This window comes from Mustelus asterias, chromosome 7 (assembly GCF_964213995.1).
Source record: "Mustelus asterias chromosome 7, sMusAst1.hap1.1, whole genome shotgun sequence".
NCBI lineage: Eukaryota > Metazoa > Chordata > Chondrichthyes > Carcharhiniformes > Triakidae > Mustelus > Mustelus asterias.
The window spans coordinates 45,978,436-45,996,897 of record NC_135807.1 but is presented as its reverse complement, the minus strand read 5'-3'; the positions used below and the strand labels follow the sequence as shown (position 1 = coordinate 45,996,897).

Genomic DNA, 18,462 nt, shown 5'->3' with positions numbered 1-18,462 from the left:
CCCTACAGAGGATTATTTACTTCTCAGTTATTCTTTTCTACCTTCTCCAACACTTTTTTCTGGAACTGATAGTGTGTTACAGATCAGGGAGTCTGATTTGCAGTGGTAACATGCATGTTGCAGTCTGGAGCTATGGGTGGTGATGGTAGAGGCTCCAACTTTCGTTCAATCACATGGCTGACCAAGAATCCCCTTCCACTCTTATCACCTGCCATTTGCATGTGTTGGAAGGTTGATAACGAACTTATTTGGCTGTATCTCTCTTGGCCATCAAGTCCTGGGGTGCCAGACAACCCTTTGAAATGTCTCCGCTGCTCTAATCGTGGACTCTCAAAACACCCCAAAATTTAATTGTTCCAGTCACTGTGCCTTTAGTGCCCTAATTTATCCATCCTTCTACCTTGTTTTCCTCCATTTAAAACATACCTCTTTGATTCAAGCTTTTGATGACCTGCTCTAATATCTCCTTATGTGGCTCGGAATCAAAAGTTTGCTTTATAACCTTCTTATTTTGTGCCCGGTTGGGACATGTCAATTTGTTTAAATGCCCTCTTTAAATGCAAGTTGTCAACTGAATTTAGGGTTGTAGACTCAAAATATGGTTGGTGTTTGGCACAGTAATTGACTATAGAATTTATTGTTCCAATGAAAGTAGACGATGTACTGTAGTGTTTTTTTTAATATACTGAGAGTTTATAAAGAGGTACTGAGTGTAGTGCAGCTTTAATTAGTGTTGGGGTTAGAGTTGAAAGGGGAAAGTTGTGCTGCAGAGGATGGCTGATCTTCACAGCCACAGGCCGCATTTCAGCTAGAGGACTGGGTCGCTGCAGACACCATGGAGGAAATAGAAACGGAGGAGGAGAAGCTTTTTAAAAAGCACCGCAAGGAAAAGAAAGAATTGCAGGGTAGGTGAGAGGGATCTGGGGAGGTTTAGTGGGGGAAGAGAGGGAGCGGCTCCTGGGCCGGGAAGCGGCTGCTGTCCCCAGGATGAGAGGAGCCGCTGGCTTTGTGTCGAGGGGACGATGCCGGCGGCCAGCCGTGGGCCTGCATGACATTTACACCGTCCGGCTGCTGCTTTTACCGGTTTGCGGGGAGCAGACCAGGGGCTGATCCCCGGCCCGAGGCCTCACTCGCTCTCCCCGGCCTGGAGCTGAGTGATCCTGCCGGGCCCTCACTTGGGATTTTCCTGACTCTTTTCTCCAGACTCGCCGAACCCCTCAAATCACTTACAAAGCTCTGTTTTAGCGTGAGAAAGCAGTTTGGGCATATGCAGCAAACATTCCCCCCAAAAACCAATGTGATGAACAGAAATTATTATTTTTTGTGTGTGAGTTATTAGCCAGGACAGCAGAGATAACTAACCCCCTTGTTCTTCTGTACTAAGAAGTCTCACAAAACCAGGTTAAAGTCCAACAGGTTTATTTGAAATCACAAGCTTTCAAAGCGCTGCTCCTTCATCAGGTGTGGGGTGGCACAGCGATTAGCACTGCTGCATCACAGCATCAGGGATTCGGGTTCAATTCCAGCCTTAGGTGACCATCTGTGTGGAGATTGCACGTTCTCTCTGTGTCTGCATGGGTTTTCTCTGGGTACTCTGGTTTCCTCCCACACACATGAGCAGGTTGGGTGGATTAACCACGAAAAATGTGCGAGGTTAAGGGGATAGGCTGGGGAAGAGGGCCTGAGTACGATACTCCGTCAGAGTGTCGGTGCAGACTCGATAGACCAAATGACCTCTTCTGCACTGTAGGGATTCTATGATTCTTTGAAATAGTACCGTATTGGAGTGTTAACCTTGAGTTTTGTGCAAAAGTCCTCGAGTGGTACTTGAACCTGGGACTTTGTGACTCGGGTGAGCCACAGCTGGTGCAAAATACAATTTATTTTGTAATTATATAATGTTATTAAATGAAAAGTAAAATTTGACAGTGCACTCATTTGGTTACCTAACACTTGTACACTGAGCTTGGAAGCAGATCTGGGGGTGGGGATTTGCGCAGCACTGGTGTGGATAATTAAAGGATTTGATTGTTAACTTTGGAATTAAGATGAATGATCACTCTGGCCTGACAGTTTTGAAAATTATGAAATTGAAATTTATCGGGGCTGAGGGATAGTCTTTTTTTAGTTCAATTTTACTGGCCAAATGATTTTCATAAAGCAAATATATTAAAATCCCAAAAGACATTTTGTACATTGCAAAAGTGATAATCATAGTTCAAAAGCACTTTGAGGTATATCAGGCCATGTTGGCTAAATACATTCAAACATTGCAATCCAAAGGTTGCTACATTTACTTTGTCATACACTGGCTTTGGCAACAATACGTTTATTGCGTTTAAAGGAATGTTACATTTACATTGAGTTGACATTTTGCACAAGTGTTGGCACTAATACATTTATTTATATCTAGTGACATTGCACTTGAGAAGATGTTGCATTTGTATTGAGCTGCATGGTGTTGGCACAAACACATCTAATGCTTTCTGAAATATTTGGGCATATTTATTGGAAGGTTATCTGGTCTGGTGGGTAACCTCCCTGCCTCTGATTCAGAAGCTTCAGGCTTGAGTCCCACCTGGGGACTTGATGGTCAAGAAAGGTGCGTTCATGGCGCATCCAAACAAGTTGGTTATTTACCTTCCAATATGTACAAATGGAAGGCAGTATGAGTAGGAGGGATCCTGGTTAGCCATGTGATTGAAAGAAAGTTGGAACCTCTACCAACCCAATCCATAGCTGCAGACCAGATATACATCTTGTCACTGCAACTTGAACTCCCCAAGTGATCTACAGTATATTGCCAGCAATATCAGCTTGAAAAAGAGTGTTGGAGAAAAAAGTAGGAAATAATAAATGAGAAATAAATAATCCCTGCTGTGCTTCCTTTCTTAATGTTCTATTCTTAGTTTGTGCTACTGAGATTTTGAACAACCGTTTTGTATAAATAAGAAATTAAATTTAATATTTACTGAGATTATATCACAATTATTAAAACTGTTAACTGTCTGATTTCAATGGTTAGTTGAGAAAAACTGAACTTTGGAGAAACAGGTGTTGTAAACTCTGAGCTTTCTGTATTAAAGTTGGTGAAAATAAGTAATGCTAGTAAAATACTAAGCATTTGTATTTTAATACTACAAGATGCCCTCTTTATTTAAAAACAGACCTTATGCCAAAGTTTAAGAATGCAGTCCCTCTAAAGCAGGTGTATCCAGAGACAAGTTAGTTTATAAGTTTAGTAAGTATTTCAACAATTGAGGGCAATTGTGACAGAGACTTGGGAACATTTAAATGTGCAAGCTAACAATTTCAGCATGTGATCCCTTACATTCTGGTGCTTGAATAATTCCAATAACTTTGTGAATAGCAAGCAGTATCACTTTTATGTGTTAATTTACCTGACATAGTTACAAAAGTTGTAATATTTAAGAAATATTACTGAACTATCCATCAGATTTGAGTTTCACTTTTATGATTGTTTTTATTCTTTCATGGGAGGTTGATGTTACAGGCTAGGCCAGCACTTGTTACCCACCCCTAATTGTCCTTGAAAAGGTCATGGTGAGCCGCCGCTTTGAACTGCTGCAGTCCATCTGGTGCAGGAGTTTGGAAGGGAGTTCCAGGATTTTGGCAGCAACAGTGAAGGAATGGTGATATAGTTCCAAGTTAAGATGGTGTCTTACTTGGAGGGAATCTTGCAAGTTGTGGTGTTACCATACTTTTGCTACCTCTGTCCTTCTAGGCGATAACAGTCTTGGGTTTGGAAGGTGCTGTTGAAGGAAGTTTGGCAAGTTAGGGAAGATGGTGGTGTTCTCTTTAATTTTCATGGGCATGGCTGGCTAGGTCAGCATTTGTTGCTCATCCCTAATTCACCTTAAACTGAGTGACTTGCTTGACCACTTCAGAGGACACTTAAGAGTCAATCATATTACTGTGTGTCTGGAGTCACATATATGCCAGACCAGGTAAGGGCAGTAGTGAATAAGGTGGGTTTTTATAACCAATCACAATAGCATCATGGTCATTGTTACTGTGATTAGCTTTCAATTCCAGATTTATTAATTGAATTTAAATTCCACCTGCAGCCATGGTGGGGTGTCAACTCATGTTCCCAGAGCATTAGCCTAGGTCTCTAGGTCACTGGTCCAGTGACATGCCCACTACACCACCCTTGCACTACACCTCCTTCTGTTGTGGCAGTATCTCTGGTCTGGTAATTTAGAGGCCCGAGCTAATGCTCTTGGCACAGAGGTTTAAATTCCACCCTGCTAGCTGTTGAAATTTAAATTCAATTAATTAATAAAATTCAATTAATGAATCTGGAATTGAAAGCTGCTACTCAGTAATTGTGACAGTGAAACTAGAATTGATTGTTGTAAAACCCATTTGGTCCACTAAGGCCGTTAGGGAAGGAAATCTTCCATCTTTGCCTGGTTTGGCTTACGAGTGATGCTAGAGCCACAACAATGTGTTTGGCTCTTAACTGCCATCCGAAAAGGCCTAGCAGCCCACTCAGTTGTGCCAAACCACTACTTGTATGATATAACTGAACTTCTCAATTAAATTACACCTAAATAGGCATGTCCTTTTTTATGTGTATATGTAGAAATCATTCTGATATGCAAAACAAAATGCTAAATATTATGCCTTCACTTTGAATTGCAGCTAAAATCCAGGCAATGAAAAATGCTGTTGCTAAAAATGACAAGAAAAGAAGAAAACAGCTGGTAGAGGAAGTCGCAAAATTTGAGGCCGAATTGGAACTAAGACATGAGGAGGAACTTGAACAGCTCACTCGGTCACTTGATAAATCTAGTACGGTGAGGGAATGGCATTGTTTTTAGATTCCGCAAATAAATCAGATTCCTCCTTTTTCAAATAAACTGGGATATACAGTTTCTAGGTATATTGTAAAAAATTCCTGGCGTCAGTGCATGATGCAGCCTCAGATCGAGAGTTGTAATCTTAGGGCATCCTCATTCTTGCTTTTGTTACATAGTATAAATGCTACAATGAAAGATTCATCACAGAAGTGAAAAGTGTTTGTCCTCAAACTTTAACTTGCAAACCCAAATCTCAGATCATTTTTGATCTATTTTGAATAGAATAGTGAAAAGTTATTTGGTTTTGCCACAACCTTGAGCTTTATTATCATTGTTTATATGCATTCTGAATATCTGGCTTGTCACAGCTTTAACATAGATTTCCAATCATTTGTTGTATATAAATATCGCAATAGTGCACTGACGTATAGCATTGAAAAGAAACGTGAATTTGTGAGAGTTCCTGATTCATTTTCGTTGGTTAAGCATTCTTGCATTTGAAAGCAAAGCTGAAAATAAATGCTGCAGTTGATATCTGCCAGTTCATTCTCAGTATATCATTTATATAAATACTGATACATGGGGCAGGATGGTCGGCCGCGCTCACTCCAAGATCAGAAAATCCCGCTCGAAGTCAACGGACCTTTGCGTGGTCCATGTCCCGCCCACTACAATTCCATCCATGAAGTTCTCAACAGCATTCTAAAAATTGGAGTGTTGCAATAGAAATCTTAAGGGAGTACTGTCAGTAAAAATTATTCTGCGTGGGAAGGAAAATAAATTCTTCAATACAAGACCATAAGACATAGGAACAGAAGTAGGCCATTCGGCCCATTGAGTCTGCTGTGCCGTTCAATGAGATTAGATTGTGGCTGATCACCTCCACTTTCCCACCTTATCCCCATAACACTTGAATCCTTACAGATTATAAGACCATATAATCATACCTTAATACAGTTTACCATATAATGCATTTACTGTTTGAAAGTGAATGAAATGATAGAGCCTAATTCTGTAAAACAACTGTTTTGATGGATTAAAAATATTAAGTTTGCCAAATCTTATAAAATTTACCAATGCAGTCATTTGCCCAGCTTGCAGGAATTGTAGTCAGGACTATGTAATAACTGGCAGAAAGTGTGTATCTCAAAATTATACTTTAACGTTGCTGACTTCAGCAACTCGCTACTAACCAATCAAAAGTTGCAATTTACAATGAAGCCAGTTTTCAACATAGATAAGCTACTCCAAAACCTTGCTGTTCCAAGTTAGCGTGTTTTAAAACCATTATTGCTGTACTCATTTTGTGCTATTTTATGTCCTTTTCCTATATTTAAAAAGTGTGTGCAATAATACACAAGCAAAGAATACTATTCATTAGTCTGACTACTTTTGAGGTGAGGGAATATAGATTCTCTGGATCAGTTTGGCTTTAATTTAAGTGATGCAAGTCTTAATTACATGCATTGTACCTAACATGTCCTCTGTCATATAGTATTGATAATTGGTAAGGCTGTAGAAAGCCTTGTTATTCTGTTCTGGAATTGAGTCTAGGGATTTGCACAGGCAAACAAGGGCAATGGCATTAATAACGTGAATTAATGCTCCAAAGCTTTGTCACAATGGGTATCTGAGCAAGGTCTTCAGTTCTGATCATATCCTTTCCCTTTAGGTTGAATCATCTACCAATGGAATTGCAAATTTAGAATTGGAGATAGAAAATGGGCAAGCAATTAAACAGTCTCGGATATCAAAGGCACAGAAAAGAAGGGTATGTTTTGGACCACCAATATCTTATCGTATTTTCCCTCTTGATTTTTTGAGAAAAGAAAACATGAAGCAAATGTACAGTTTTAAGTTCAAGATGATGTTTTTAAGTACATTTTCTAATATTTGATTGAAATCATTTTTACAAATATATATTTTCAACTCCAATGCAAGGAAAAGAAAGCTGCTCAGGACAAAGAAAGGGAAGAGAGAATAGCTGAAGCTGAAATTGAGAATTTGAAAGGAGTCAGGCACCTGGAAAATCAGAAACTTGCTGAAATCCTTGCTATAAGGCAGTTGCAGATCAAGCAGATTCCATCTGATGGTCACTGCATGTACAAAGCTATCGAAGATCAACTTAAAAAACACAACAGTCTATTGACCCTTGCAGAACTAAGGACACAGGCAGCTGAATTCATGAGAAGTCACATGGATGATTTTCTGCCTTTTCTGAGCAACTGTAATACAGGAGACCTGTATACACCTGGTAAGTGTCAATCTGGGTGCTTCACTTGCTTGAAGTTACAGATTCTGTTAAAAGTTAACTCGCAATCGTATTTACATTTTATCCCTTTGTTGCACAAAGGAAGAAACATTGTAATGCCATTTTCTCTTCTGTTAGAGGCCATTAATATACTTTAACTAGTGCATCTCCAGTTTTCTGTTCACATATGGGCGAGGGCGACTCGTTTGTATTAAGATTCTAGTCTGCCTCCTGCTCCTCATTTATGTGCTGATTTCAGTGATTTTTGGCCTGGATTTTGTCGTGGTAATGATCATGAAACTATCAACATTTGCCTTTGTTGTCCCTCTGAAACTTCTGGAGTGTACTTTTCAAATGCGGAAATCCAGAAACTGATGCCAGTGATTCTATGCTTCTTCAGAGGGCGCACTGTTCGGGAGTTGCAACGAATGGGAAATCTTTGAACTGGTGAGAGTTGTTAAACATTAAACTGTGGATCAGTCAGAACTTTTTAAAATGTAGTACAGCTGAAGTCATCTGTTTGGCACCTGCCAAAAACACAACCTTTCCCCAACTGTTTTCTCATGGTGAATCTGATAATGCAGACCTCAGCTATTCTGTCCAATCCTAAACTGCATTTCAAACTCCATACCTTCTCTATGACTAAGACTGCCTATTGTAACCTAACAACATTGCTTCCCTGCACTATTATTCTACCCCTCATTATTGCTCAAATTCTTAACTAGGTTTCTGTTACTTCTGGAGTTAACTTCCCCAGTAGGCATCTCAGCAGCTCCGCTGTTCCTTAAACCACAGCTTTTCTAAAACTTCTGTGCCTGAATCTTGCCCTGCACTAATCTCACACATCACCTCTACCTGCACCAAATTCTATTGGCATTCTGTTCCTCAGTGATTGAATTCAAGACCTTCATCTTTATTTACTAATCTATTTGCCTTTTTCTCACCATAGCTCTGCAATGTCTACATCCCACTTCATGTTCTTCTGTTTAACTTTGGCTTTCCACACATTGGCCTCCACCCCCAAAAAAACCCTTCTATTGCATTCCACCAGGCAAACGATAAGGCTGAAGGATTTGCAACGATCTTCAGCCACAAGTGCCAAGTGGATGATTCATTCGGAGGTCCACAGCATCATGGATGCTAGTCTTCAACCAATTCAATTCACTCCATGTGGTACCAAGACACAGCTGAAGGCTCTAAATACTCAAAAGGCTGTGGGTCCTGACAATATTCCAGAATAGTTCTAAAGACTTATGCTCCAGAACTTGTGCTGCTCCTAGCCAAGCTGTTCCCGTATAGCTACAACACTAGCATTTTCCCAGGTACATGCAGTACACAAAAAGCAGACCAAATCCAACTGAGCCAATGAGTCTACTCTTGATCACCTGTAAATTGATGGAAGTTGTCCTCAACAGTGCTATAAAGCGCCATTTGCTTAGCAATAACCTGCTCATTGACACTCAGTTTGGGTTCCACCAGGGCCACTCAGTACCTGACCAAAGCCTTGGTTCAAAGATGGACAAAAGAGCTGAACTCAAGAGATGAGTGTGACTGTCCTTGACATCAAGGCCACACCTGACTTGAGTGTGGCATCAAGAAACCCCAGCAAGACTGAAGTCAATGGGAATCCTAGGATCTGCTGATTGGACTCATACCTGGCACAAAGAAAAATGGTTGTGGTTGTTGGAGGTGAATCATCTTAGTTGCAGGACATCACTGCAGGATGCCTTCAGGGTCGTGTCCTAGGCCCAACCATCTTCAGCTGCTTCATCAATGGCCGCCTTTCCATCACAAGATCAGAAGTGGGGATGTTCAGTGATGATAACACAATGTTCAGCATCATTTATGACTCCTCAGATCCTGAGAAAGTCCATGTCCAAATGCAACAAACTGATGGACTGATAAGTGGTGTGAATATTACTTGCCACCTAAGTGCCGGGCATGATCATCTCCAACAAGTAAGAATCAAACCATCACCCGTTGGTGGTCAATGGCATTTCCATCACTGAATCCCATGCTATCAACATCCTGGGGATTACCATTGACCAGACACTGAACTGACTTGCCACATAAATAATGTGGCCATAAGAGCAGGTCAGAGGCTCTGAATCCTGTGACAAATATTAAATCCTTGGTTCCACCTTGTAGACAAAATTGAGAGAAAACATCATGTTTTTAAGATAGCACGGATGTCAGGAGCTTATTTGACTTCAACTGTGTCTGTGTATGCCATTTGTTCTAAGTCTTTTCAGCTTGGCTAGAACTTCAGCCTTGTTATATTGAAGTTCAAAAGTATTTTTGTACTGCTTGAAGTGCATGTTGGTTGTGTCTTCGATGAATATGTTCAATTGAATATATTCAATATATGTATAATCGTTCAGAATATATACTATTTCATGCTGAGATGATTGTATTAAATGGGCAACTTCGCTTTCATGAATATGGAAGTGTGTGCAACTAGGATTAGAATAAATAACTCCAGTTGAAAAGCTAGCATTGACATTATAGGCTGAATGATATCCCTCTGTGCTCTAATTTCTATAAATCTCATTATTGACCCTTGGATTCCTCTTAGAGAAAAGTGAAGACAGTTATGGTGGCATAGACTGTGAAAATAGGCTGTTGTGCCTATTTGGGGAAAGTGTGGATTTGGCCTTTGATACTTCATTTTATGAAATTGTACACCTTTCCTTAAAAAAAACTTCCCATGGAGAATTGTGTACACTAAATCTGTTAAATTTAAAGGTGGATGATTTGAACATTAAAGTTTTGTCTCCAGAGTGTAGAAGCTGGTACAAAATCCATTAAAGGAAATACTGCATTCATTCCTGTTACCAGCACTTAAAGAAACTATAAATCTAAATGTCAATTTTAAATCAAAACAGGAACAATTTCAATTTTATTCAACACATGAAAGACAGTCACTCTGTTTTGACATCAAGCCAGCATTTGATCGATTATACCATCAAGGAGCTCCAGCAAAAGTGAAGTCAATTGAAATCTTGGGGGAATCTCCACTGGTTGGAATCGTACCTAGCACAAAGGAAAATGCTCTTGTCTGTTAGAAGTGAATCATCTCAGCCTCATGATATCACTGTCTTCAGCTGCTTCATCAATGGCCTTGTTTCCATAATAACATCAAATGTGGGGATGTCCGCTGATAGTTGTGCAGTGTTCAGAACCATTCACAACCTCTCAAGAAAATGAAGCAGTTCATGTCTGCGTGCAACAAATGCTGGAATATATTCAGCCTTGGGCTGATAAGTGGCAAGTAATATTTGTGCCACACGAGTGTCAGGCAATGACCATCACCACCAACAAGAGAGAATTTAACCATCTCTCCTTGACATTCAATAGCATCACTATCACTGAATTCCCCCAGCATTAACATTCTGGAGGTGTTCAACAGCATTATCATTGCTGAAATCCCCACCATCAACTTTCTGTGATCTGAGATAACTGGGATGGTAGTAACATTCTAAGTGGGATTTTTGATTGAAAGATTTTTCCAGACCTATTTTGCCAATATATGTAAAATCAAAATATTTAAAAGCCCCACAAACCTGACTCCCAATTTTAAATTCTACTTTAATCTTTCTTATAATCCATTTCTCAAGTTCTGCACTAATACCCCATAAGAAATCATGTGTCATAAAGATGCCAAAAAGTTTCCCTTCATGATCCGAATAAAACATTGTAGGATCCTCCTTTTAGTTGTGCACAAATCATTTTCACCAAAACACATCACACCAAAAAAATACCATACCCTGAAACACTCAGGCCATTGACATTTGTTTAGCTTGTGTGGTTTTCCTTTGCATCTGTTGCCTCCTTTGGCGGTTTCACCAACACTTCCCTTTGAAAAGTATCGCCCTGCAGAAATGTGACCTTTTATGTTGATTGCCCTACATGAATATGTGTGCAAAAGAGCCATAAAGATTTTTAAGATGACTTCTGCCAACTGTGAGAGAATGTCCTCGAATCACTTGATCGCTCTTCAAAACCTCTAGCAACCGGCATCCTGTTAGTCCTTAGTCCCACCTGCAAAGACTTTTTCAGTATAAATCCACTATTGCACCAAAGGTGATTTTGATCCTGATCTGGTACCTCAGAATAAACTCCTAACCCTGTCCCACTATCCAACTCTTTGTTTTGTCTCTCATATCAAGTTATCCTCAGATTTATTGGCAGCCAGGCAACCTTCGTAGGGTGGTACTTATGTTAGATTGTTCCATGAATTCTATTGTCTAATCTGTTCAGGCTATGGCCTTCTCTTCTAATTTTACATGTGACAGGACGACTGTTGTGAGATCTGTAACATGCAGTAATGGAGGCTTTTTCTCCAGGATGTGATCATTTTCTGACACAAGATTCACTTCCAGATCCATTATCAGAACTTGCACTATGTTTTATTAGTCTCCACTCTAACACCACGTTCTGCCAGTCCATGAGCCTCACTTTTTTGGCCATCATCCTGAGCACTCAAACAATATTTAACCTTGCCTGTGGCTTTTCCCACATATCCCACTATTGTCCTTCCCCACCCCCTCTGGAATATATGTTAACCACCCTTGGCAATTCATCTGTGGGTGTGATAGCTCTGTTGTGTGTATCATGATCACTTGTCTACTATCTAGTCCTTGACCTGCTCCATTCTTTTCCTTAGCTTAAGCACAATGCACATGAACACCTGAGGTACAAGATATAGAAGCAGGAGTAGACCATTCGGCCCTTTTGAGTCTGCAAAACCATTCATTTTAATCATGCCTCGTTTACTTCTGTTGGCTGTTCAGAGTTTGAAATGTTGTAATTTGTTCCAGTTAATCATGATGAATGAATCTTAACAGTTTTGTGGCTTTGTTGATAACCATTGCAACCTATTACCATACCAAGATCTTTCTATTTCCTGTGACTCTTTTTTATGGTAAACTAATGGCGGAATCTACGAGAATTTGGCAGAGTGTCTGTTCTGGTGAGGGAACTGGCATGGAACTCTCCAGCTCCATTGGCCAGTTTTCTCTCCTGATCTTGCCCCTTTAGTTGCCAAAAACAGAGTGGGCGTGGTTTGCGGCGTCAGCCTGGTGAGGCGGGGATTCTTGGAACTGGCTCCACTGAGATTGGGGCGGCTGCTTTTAAAGGGCAACCTAATAACTGGGGAAGAAAAACGCACAATGGCGTGAACCTGATTACGTTGCCGGCGAGTAATGAAAATTGGAGATCATTATCTCGCTGGCAAAATTTGTAAATTCTGGGTTTCACCGGATCTTGAGCCCCTGCCAGTTATCTTGCAGGCAGAGTGTTGCAGGTTCAAGATGCTGCCCTAGATCTCTTGACTTGAAGTCTGCTTCAGGACGTAACCGATACTTTAGTGCTCTCTTCTTCAAAACCTAAGCTTTGATGAAAACCTGGCTCCCTGGTTGTCAAGCCTCTAAATGTGCAGAAAAAAATACTAATTGTAGAACCTTCCAGCGCAGAAAGACTATCACACAGAACAGAAGGCAGTTTTCGATTTTGTTCATAGACTAATCGATGGGATCCACATCCTTCAAACATGTGGAGTTAATTGTTTATATGAACCACATATGCGGTTATTAATCTCCAATTTGGTTGATCAGCAAATATTTTACCCAGCACAATCTTCACATTATTCCTTTCACGCAATCCCATTGCTAACAGAACTTGTTTCTGTGGTATTCTGACTGTGGTGTTCATATTTTTGCACACGTCTCTGAACTCATTGTCGGCAAATTCCACTCCATTATCAGTCAGAAACTTCAGTGATGTCCTCAGTCTGATTCCTATCAATTCTGCTATGATTTTGACTGTAATAACCTTTTGGCTTTATTACTGTAAAATCCTGTTGACCAGTCTATAAAATGTGGAATAATATATCTAACTTTATCCCATACCAGCAGATCCACGGCATCTACCTCATTAAAGTCATGTGCCACTGGAAAGTTTGCAATAGGATATGGAAATGTCCTCTGATACTTTTTCCAGATTTCATCATTCTCTCTTTCATTAGCCTCATGTACTCGTCATCAACCACACCTGCATCTCTTAGCAGTGTTTTAAACCTTTAACAAGTAGGGTGACCAAATTGTCCATGTAAGTTTTTAAGACAATCTTTTTTTTTCTCCTTATTCTTGTCACCTGATTCACCTCTCTGATGAGAGAACCGTCACTTTTATTAAGGGGATATAATAATGTCCTGACTGCAGATCAACTGGCTTTCCAAAAGTAATTGCCTCGTCGTACTCTGCCAAGTTTCATTTGTGCCCTTTTATATAGACAGTTTACCCAACAGGATAGTATCTCATTAGAGACTACATCAGTACCTATAGGTCATACTCCAGCTGTTTTACATAGAATTACAATTCTCTTTATTGACCTTAAGGTTTTATTAACAGCAAACCCCAAGTAGTGCTTTTATATTCCTTAACCTTATGTTGATTCTCAGTAATTGGTGAATGAAAACAAAATTTTGACCAATCTCAACTGCATATTGTTGAAGTACTCGTATCTAGTACTGCATAGTTAACCTATATTCATTCATCAATTATTGCTGTTCATGTTTTGTCTTCTGCCATAATAGTCAGATCTGTTAAAGGTACTTCCATCCTCATTCTGCCTGTTTTGAAATCTGGTCATAATTACATTCTCTATTCTCTGTGACATCACAGAATGTCTCATTTGTTCCATGAAGGAATGAATGAGATCCCTGTTTCCCCAGGGATTCCTTTAAGGCAGCAGACATTTGATCCTTCACCAGAACCAAACACCTGTCCATTTGAGACACCTTAGCACAATCCAGTATTGATTCAGTGACCCCGAAATTGAATTTTGTCAATTTTTTTACCTATTAAAGTCTGTGATATATTTTTCCACGAAATGAACGTCTGTTTCTGAAATCTATTAGATTCTGATCGTGGCTCGCAAGCATTTAACTGATCATCTTTTTTTTAATTGATTTTATCCAGGAACTATATTAGAAGGTCCAAGATTCATCAATATCCAACAGATAGGCTTCTCGCATCCCTTCTCATTTTACTTGTAGGAAGCAAAGTGCACCATCTTGTTTCTCTTTGGTAGGGTGTACTTCATGTTAACATGCCCACTTAATTCTTCCACTGGTCATTTTCAGACTGAGAACTTTGAAATCCTAACTGCTTTCTGCCATTTTTCGCTATGGCCACTGAGGTTTTCATTTTCTGTGTGAAAATATTTTTTTCAGTTTCCAACCTTCACCTACATAGGCCCATTCTTGCCTACCATGTTATAATCCAGACAGTCAGGCGGAGCCAGTCTTTACACTTTTTTATCAGCAGTTGTTTCAGAGATACACATTTAAAACATGCACCTACTCGCCGACCAACCACAGTTTCAAGCTGCCCCCTTGTATAGGAACACAAGCGATTTCTCTGGTTAATGCCCACCACCAACATACAATTACATACAACTAATAAGGGATATGGGAATACAGTGGGAATGTGAATTTCATGATTTTATTGAATGGTAGAGTATTCACAAAGAGTTGTATGGTGGAATCCAGCTCTTATTTCTTACTTTATCATCCATACTGTATCAGGGATTATCGTTTGAATCTGACCATTGAAAGTTCTTACACTTTTAGTTCAAACAATGCAATTTTTGTGATGGTGATATATTGCAATGGAGTGTCACAGACTGGTCGGATGTGACCATAGTATTCCCACTTGCTGAGTTCCTGATTGGAAGCCTTTGATTTGCATCTTTTAGTTGAATGAAATAATACAATTTGTATCATACTCTGCAACTTTTTTTATGTCATACCTTCAAAAAGTATCTCTATTTCAGAGGAATTTGAAAAGTACTGTGATGAAGTAGCCAACACAACAGCCTGGGGTGGACAACTTGAGGTAAGGTATTATCATATTGCATCTATTTTTGATCATATTTTAATTCATAAGTGATAAGAGAAGTCATCCATCAGTACAAAAGCTAGTCCTTTCACTGGAATAATATTCTCACTGTCCTTCAGCTAATCATAACCAGCACATTATATTAAAATTATAACTGCTTTCCCACTATCCTAATGAAGAGGAGTCAGATTTTAAATTGATGCACAAGATGTGATTGTAGTCAGAATGTGTTTTCCTTTTATGAAAAATAGTCCTTCATTTTGCCACCATTGCCATTTGTTTCCTTGGGGGAAAAATTTCCAAATATTCTGCTTTCTAAGAAGTTATTTAATTCTGGTTTTGTACATGCTCATAGACAAGAAACACCAAGTTAGTATAGAGGAACAGGCAATTAGAAAGCCAAGTGGTATGTTCATTGGGTTAATTCCTGGGATGCCCATTGAAATGGAATTGTGCTCTCTGAAGTTAAGAAGAAGGCATTTAATAAAGTGCCACAACAAAGGTTATTGCAGAAAATAAAAGCTTATGTTATAGGGGGTAACATGGCTAACAGGAAGTGGAGAGTAGGCGTAAATGGGTCTTTTTCAGGTTGGCAAGATGTAACGAGTGATGTGCCACACGGACAGTGCAGGAACCTCAACTGTTTGCCATTTATACAAGTGGTTTGAATGAAGAGATTCAAGGGAGAATTGCCAAATTTGCTGATGACACGTGGGTAGGAAAGTAAATTGTAAAGAGGACATAAGGAGGTTACAAAAAGATATCAATAGGTTAAGTGGGTGGGCAAAGATCTGGCAAGTAGAGTATAATGTGGGAAAATAAATAATTGTCCATTTTGACAGGAAGAATGAAAAGGAAGCACGTTATCTAAGTGGTAAGAAATTGCAAAGCTCTGAGGTACAAAGGGATTTGGGTGTCCTAGTGCACAAATGACAAAAGATGTGTATGCAAGTACAATTACTTGCAGGTATGCAAGTAATTCGGAAAGCTAATAGGAATGTAATCAGTTATTGTGAGGTTAATTGATTACAAAAGTAGGGAGGTTACACTTCAATTGTACAGGGAGCTAGTGAGACCACATCTGAAGTTCTGTGTACACTATTGGTCACCTTATTAAGAAAGAATGTAAATGCATTGGAAGCAGTTCAGAGGAGGTTTACCAGACTAATACCTAGAATGGTTGGGTTGTGTAATTTTGTTATTCATAGGAGGGACATGGGCGTCGCTGGCTGGCCAGCATTTAATGTCCATCCCTAGTGCCCTTGAGAAGGTGGTGGTGAGCTGCCTTCTTGAGTCGCTGTGGTCCATGTTCTGTGGGTTGGCCCACAATGCCGTTAGGGAGGGAATTCCAGGATTTTGACCCAGTGACTGCGAAGGAACAGCGATATATTTCCAAGTCAGGATGGTGAGTGGCTTGCAGGGGAACTTGCAGGTGGTGTGTTCCCAATTATCTGCTGCCCTTATCCTTCTAGATGGAAGTGGTTGTGGGTTTGGAAGGTGCTGTCTCAGGATCTTTGGTGAATTGCTGCAGTGCAGCTTGTAGATAGTACACACTGCTGCTACTGAGGGTCGGTGGTGGAGGGATTGAATGTTTGTAGATGTGGTACCAATCAAGCGGGCTGCTTTGTCCTGGATGGTGGCAAGCTTCAGTGTTGCTGGAGCTGCACCCATCCAGGCAAGTGGGGAGTATTCCATCACACTTCTGACTTGTGCCTTGTAGATGGTGGATAGGTTCTAGGGAGTCAGGAGGTGAGTTACTCATTGCAGTATTCCTAGCCTCTGACTTGCTCTTGTAGCCACTGTTTGTGGTGAGTCCAGTTGAGTTTCTGGTCAATGGTAGCCCCAAGGATGTTGACAGTGGGGGATTCAGTGATGGTTCCACCATTGAATGTCAAGGGGCAGTGGTTAGAGTGTCTCTTATTGGTGATGGTCATTGCCTGGCATTTGTGTGGCACGAATGTTAGTTGCCACTTGTAAGCCCAAGCCTGGATATTGTCCAGAGCTTGTTGCATTTGAACATGGAACTGCATCAATATCGGAGGAGTCACGAATGGTGCTGAACATTGTGCAATCATCAGTGAACATCCCCACTTCTGACCTTATAATGGAGGGAAGGTCATTGATGAAGTAGCCGAAGATTGTTGGGCTTAGGAAAGGTCTTTATAAGGAAAGGTTAGGCAGGCTAGGCTTGTATTTGCTGTAGTTTAATAAAATAAATGGCGACTTGATTGAAACATAGAAGACCCTGAGACATTGTGACAGGATTGATGTGGAGAATATAGAACTAGGGGTCTCTTTTTTAAAGATAAGGGGTTGCCCATTTAAAATGGAGAAAAGGCAAATTTCTTTCACTCAGAGGATTGAGAGTCTTTGGAGCTCTGTTCCTGAAAAGATTGTGGGAGCAGAGTCTTTGAATATTTTTGAGGCAGAGGGGGATATAATCGTGGTAAGCAAGTGGATGAAAGGTTATTGGGAACAAATGCAGCTTTAAGGTTACTATCAGATCAGCAGTGATCTTATTAAATGGAGGAGCAGGTTTGAATGGCTGTTCCTGCTCCTTGTTCATATGTAAGAATGGGAAATATAGAAAGAGGGCACCCGACAGGGTATTTGCTGAGAAGCTGTTTCCCCCTAGCTGGAGAGTCTAGAACCCAGGGATATTGTCTCAGGAATACACAGGATTTTTTTATCCAGAGGTTGCAAATCTTTGGAATTCTCCACATCAGAGTGCTGTTGGATGTTGAGTCATTGACTGTATTCAAAGCTGTGAAGAAGTGTCTTGGCACTCTAGGGGAATGAAGCAATATGGGGAGCAGGCAGGAAAGTGAAGATCAATCGTATTGAATGGTGGAGCAAGCTCAAAGAATCCTCTGGAATTTTCATGCTCTTAGTTTTTATCATCTTAAAGAATGCAAAGTGAAAAGGTAGGATTCCGAGTGAAAAAAAATAGGATTTGAATTATGGCCATAGAAAACAAATACTTGTTACTGTTTTTAAATGGTAATTGAGAATTTGGCACCACCGGGTATTGTGTCAGAACATTACTGTATATATCTGAATCAGAATAATTAATTGATGCTTTGAGTGGAGGTGTGGTGTGAACTCTGTGGGAAAGTGGAGCAATTGATAAATAGGTTACTGTAAGTTGCATAAGTAGGTGCTATGATGTGGAGATACCGGCGTTGGGACTGGGGTAAACACAGTAAGAAGTCTCACAACACCAGGTTAAAGACCAACAGGTTTATTTGGTAGCAAAAGCCACGAGCTTTCGGAGCGCTGCCCCTTCATCAGGTAAGTAGAAGTTCTGTTCACAAACAGGGCAAATAAAGACACAAATTCAATTTACAAAATAATGGTTGGAATGCAAGTCTTTGCAGGTAATGAAGTCTTAAAGGTACAGACAATGTGAGTCTGGAATGCACTGACTGGAAGCATGGTGGAGGCAAGTTCAGTCAAGACATTTAAGCGAACATTAGATGAAATG

At 40.2% G+C, this 18,462-nt stretch overlaps 1 protein-coding gene across 2 annotated transcripts in view; it reads left to right on the top strand.

The window, feature by feature from the left end:
- The first annotated feature begins 741 nt into the window (after positions 1–741).
- The window catches only part of otud6b (OTU deubiquitinase 6B), a 28,460-nt gene continuing 10,739 nt past the window's right edge, over positions 742–18,462 (top strand). Inside the window, exons 1-6 of one of the 2 annotated variants that reach the window (XR_013498310.1) lie at positions 742–905; positions 4,669–4,823; positions 6,499–6,597; positions 6,768–7,084; positions 7,420–7,524; positions 14,914–14,975. Coding sequence is in view for 1 of the 2 variants with exons in the window: in XM_078216007.1 (XP_078072133.1) it covers positions 836–905; positions 4,669–4,823; positions 6,499–6,597; positions 6,768–7,080; positions 14,914–14,975 (699 nt within the window). In the remaining variant the exon portion in view is untranslated. The remainder of the gene's footprint in view (positions 906–4,668; positions 4,824–6,498; positions 6,598–6,767; positions 7,085–7,419; positions 7,525–14,913; positions 14,976–18,462) is intronic. The other variant, XM_078216007.1, reaches the window with a different exon arrangement.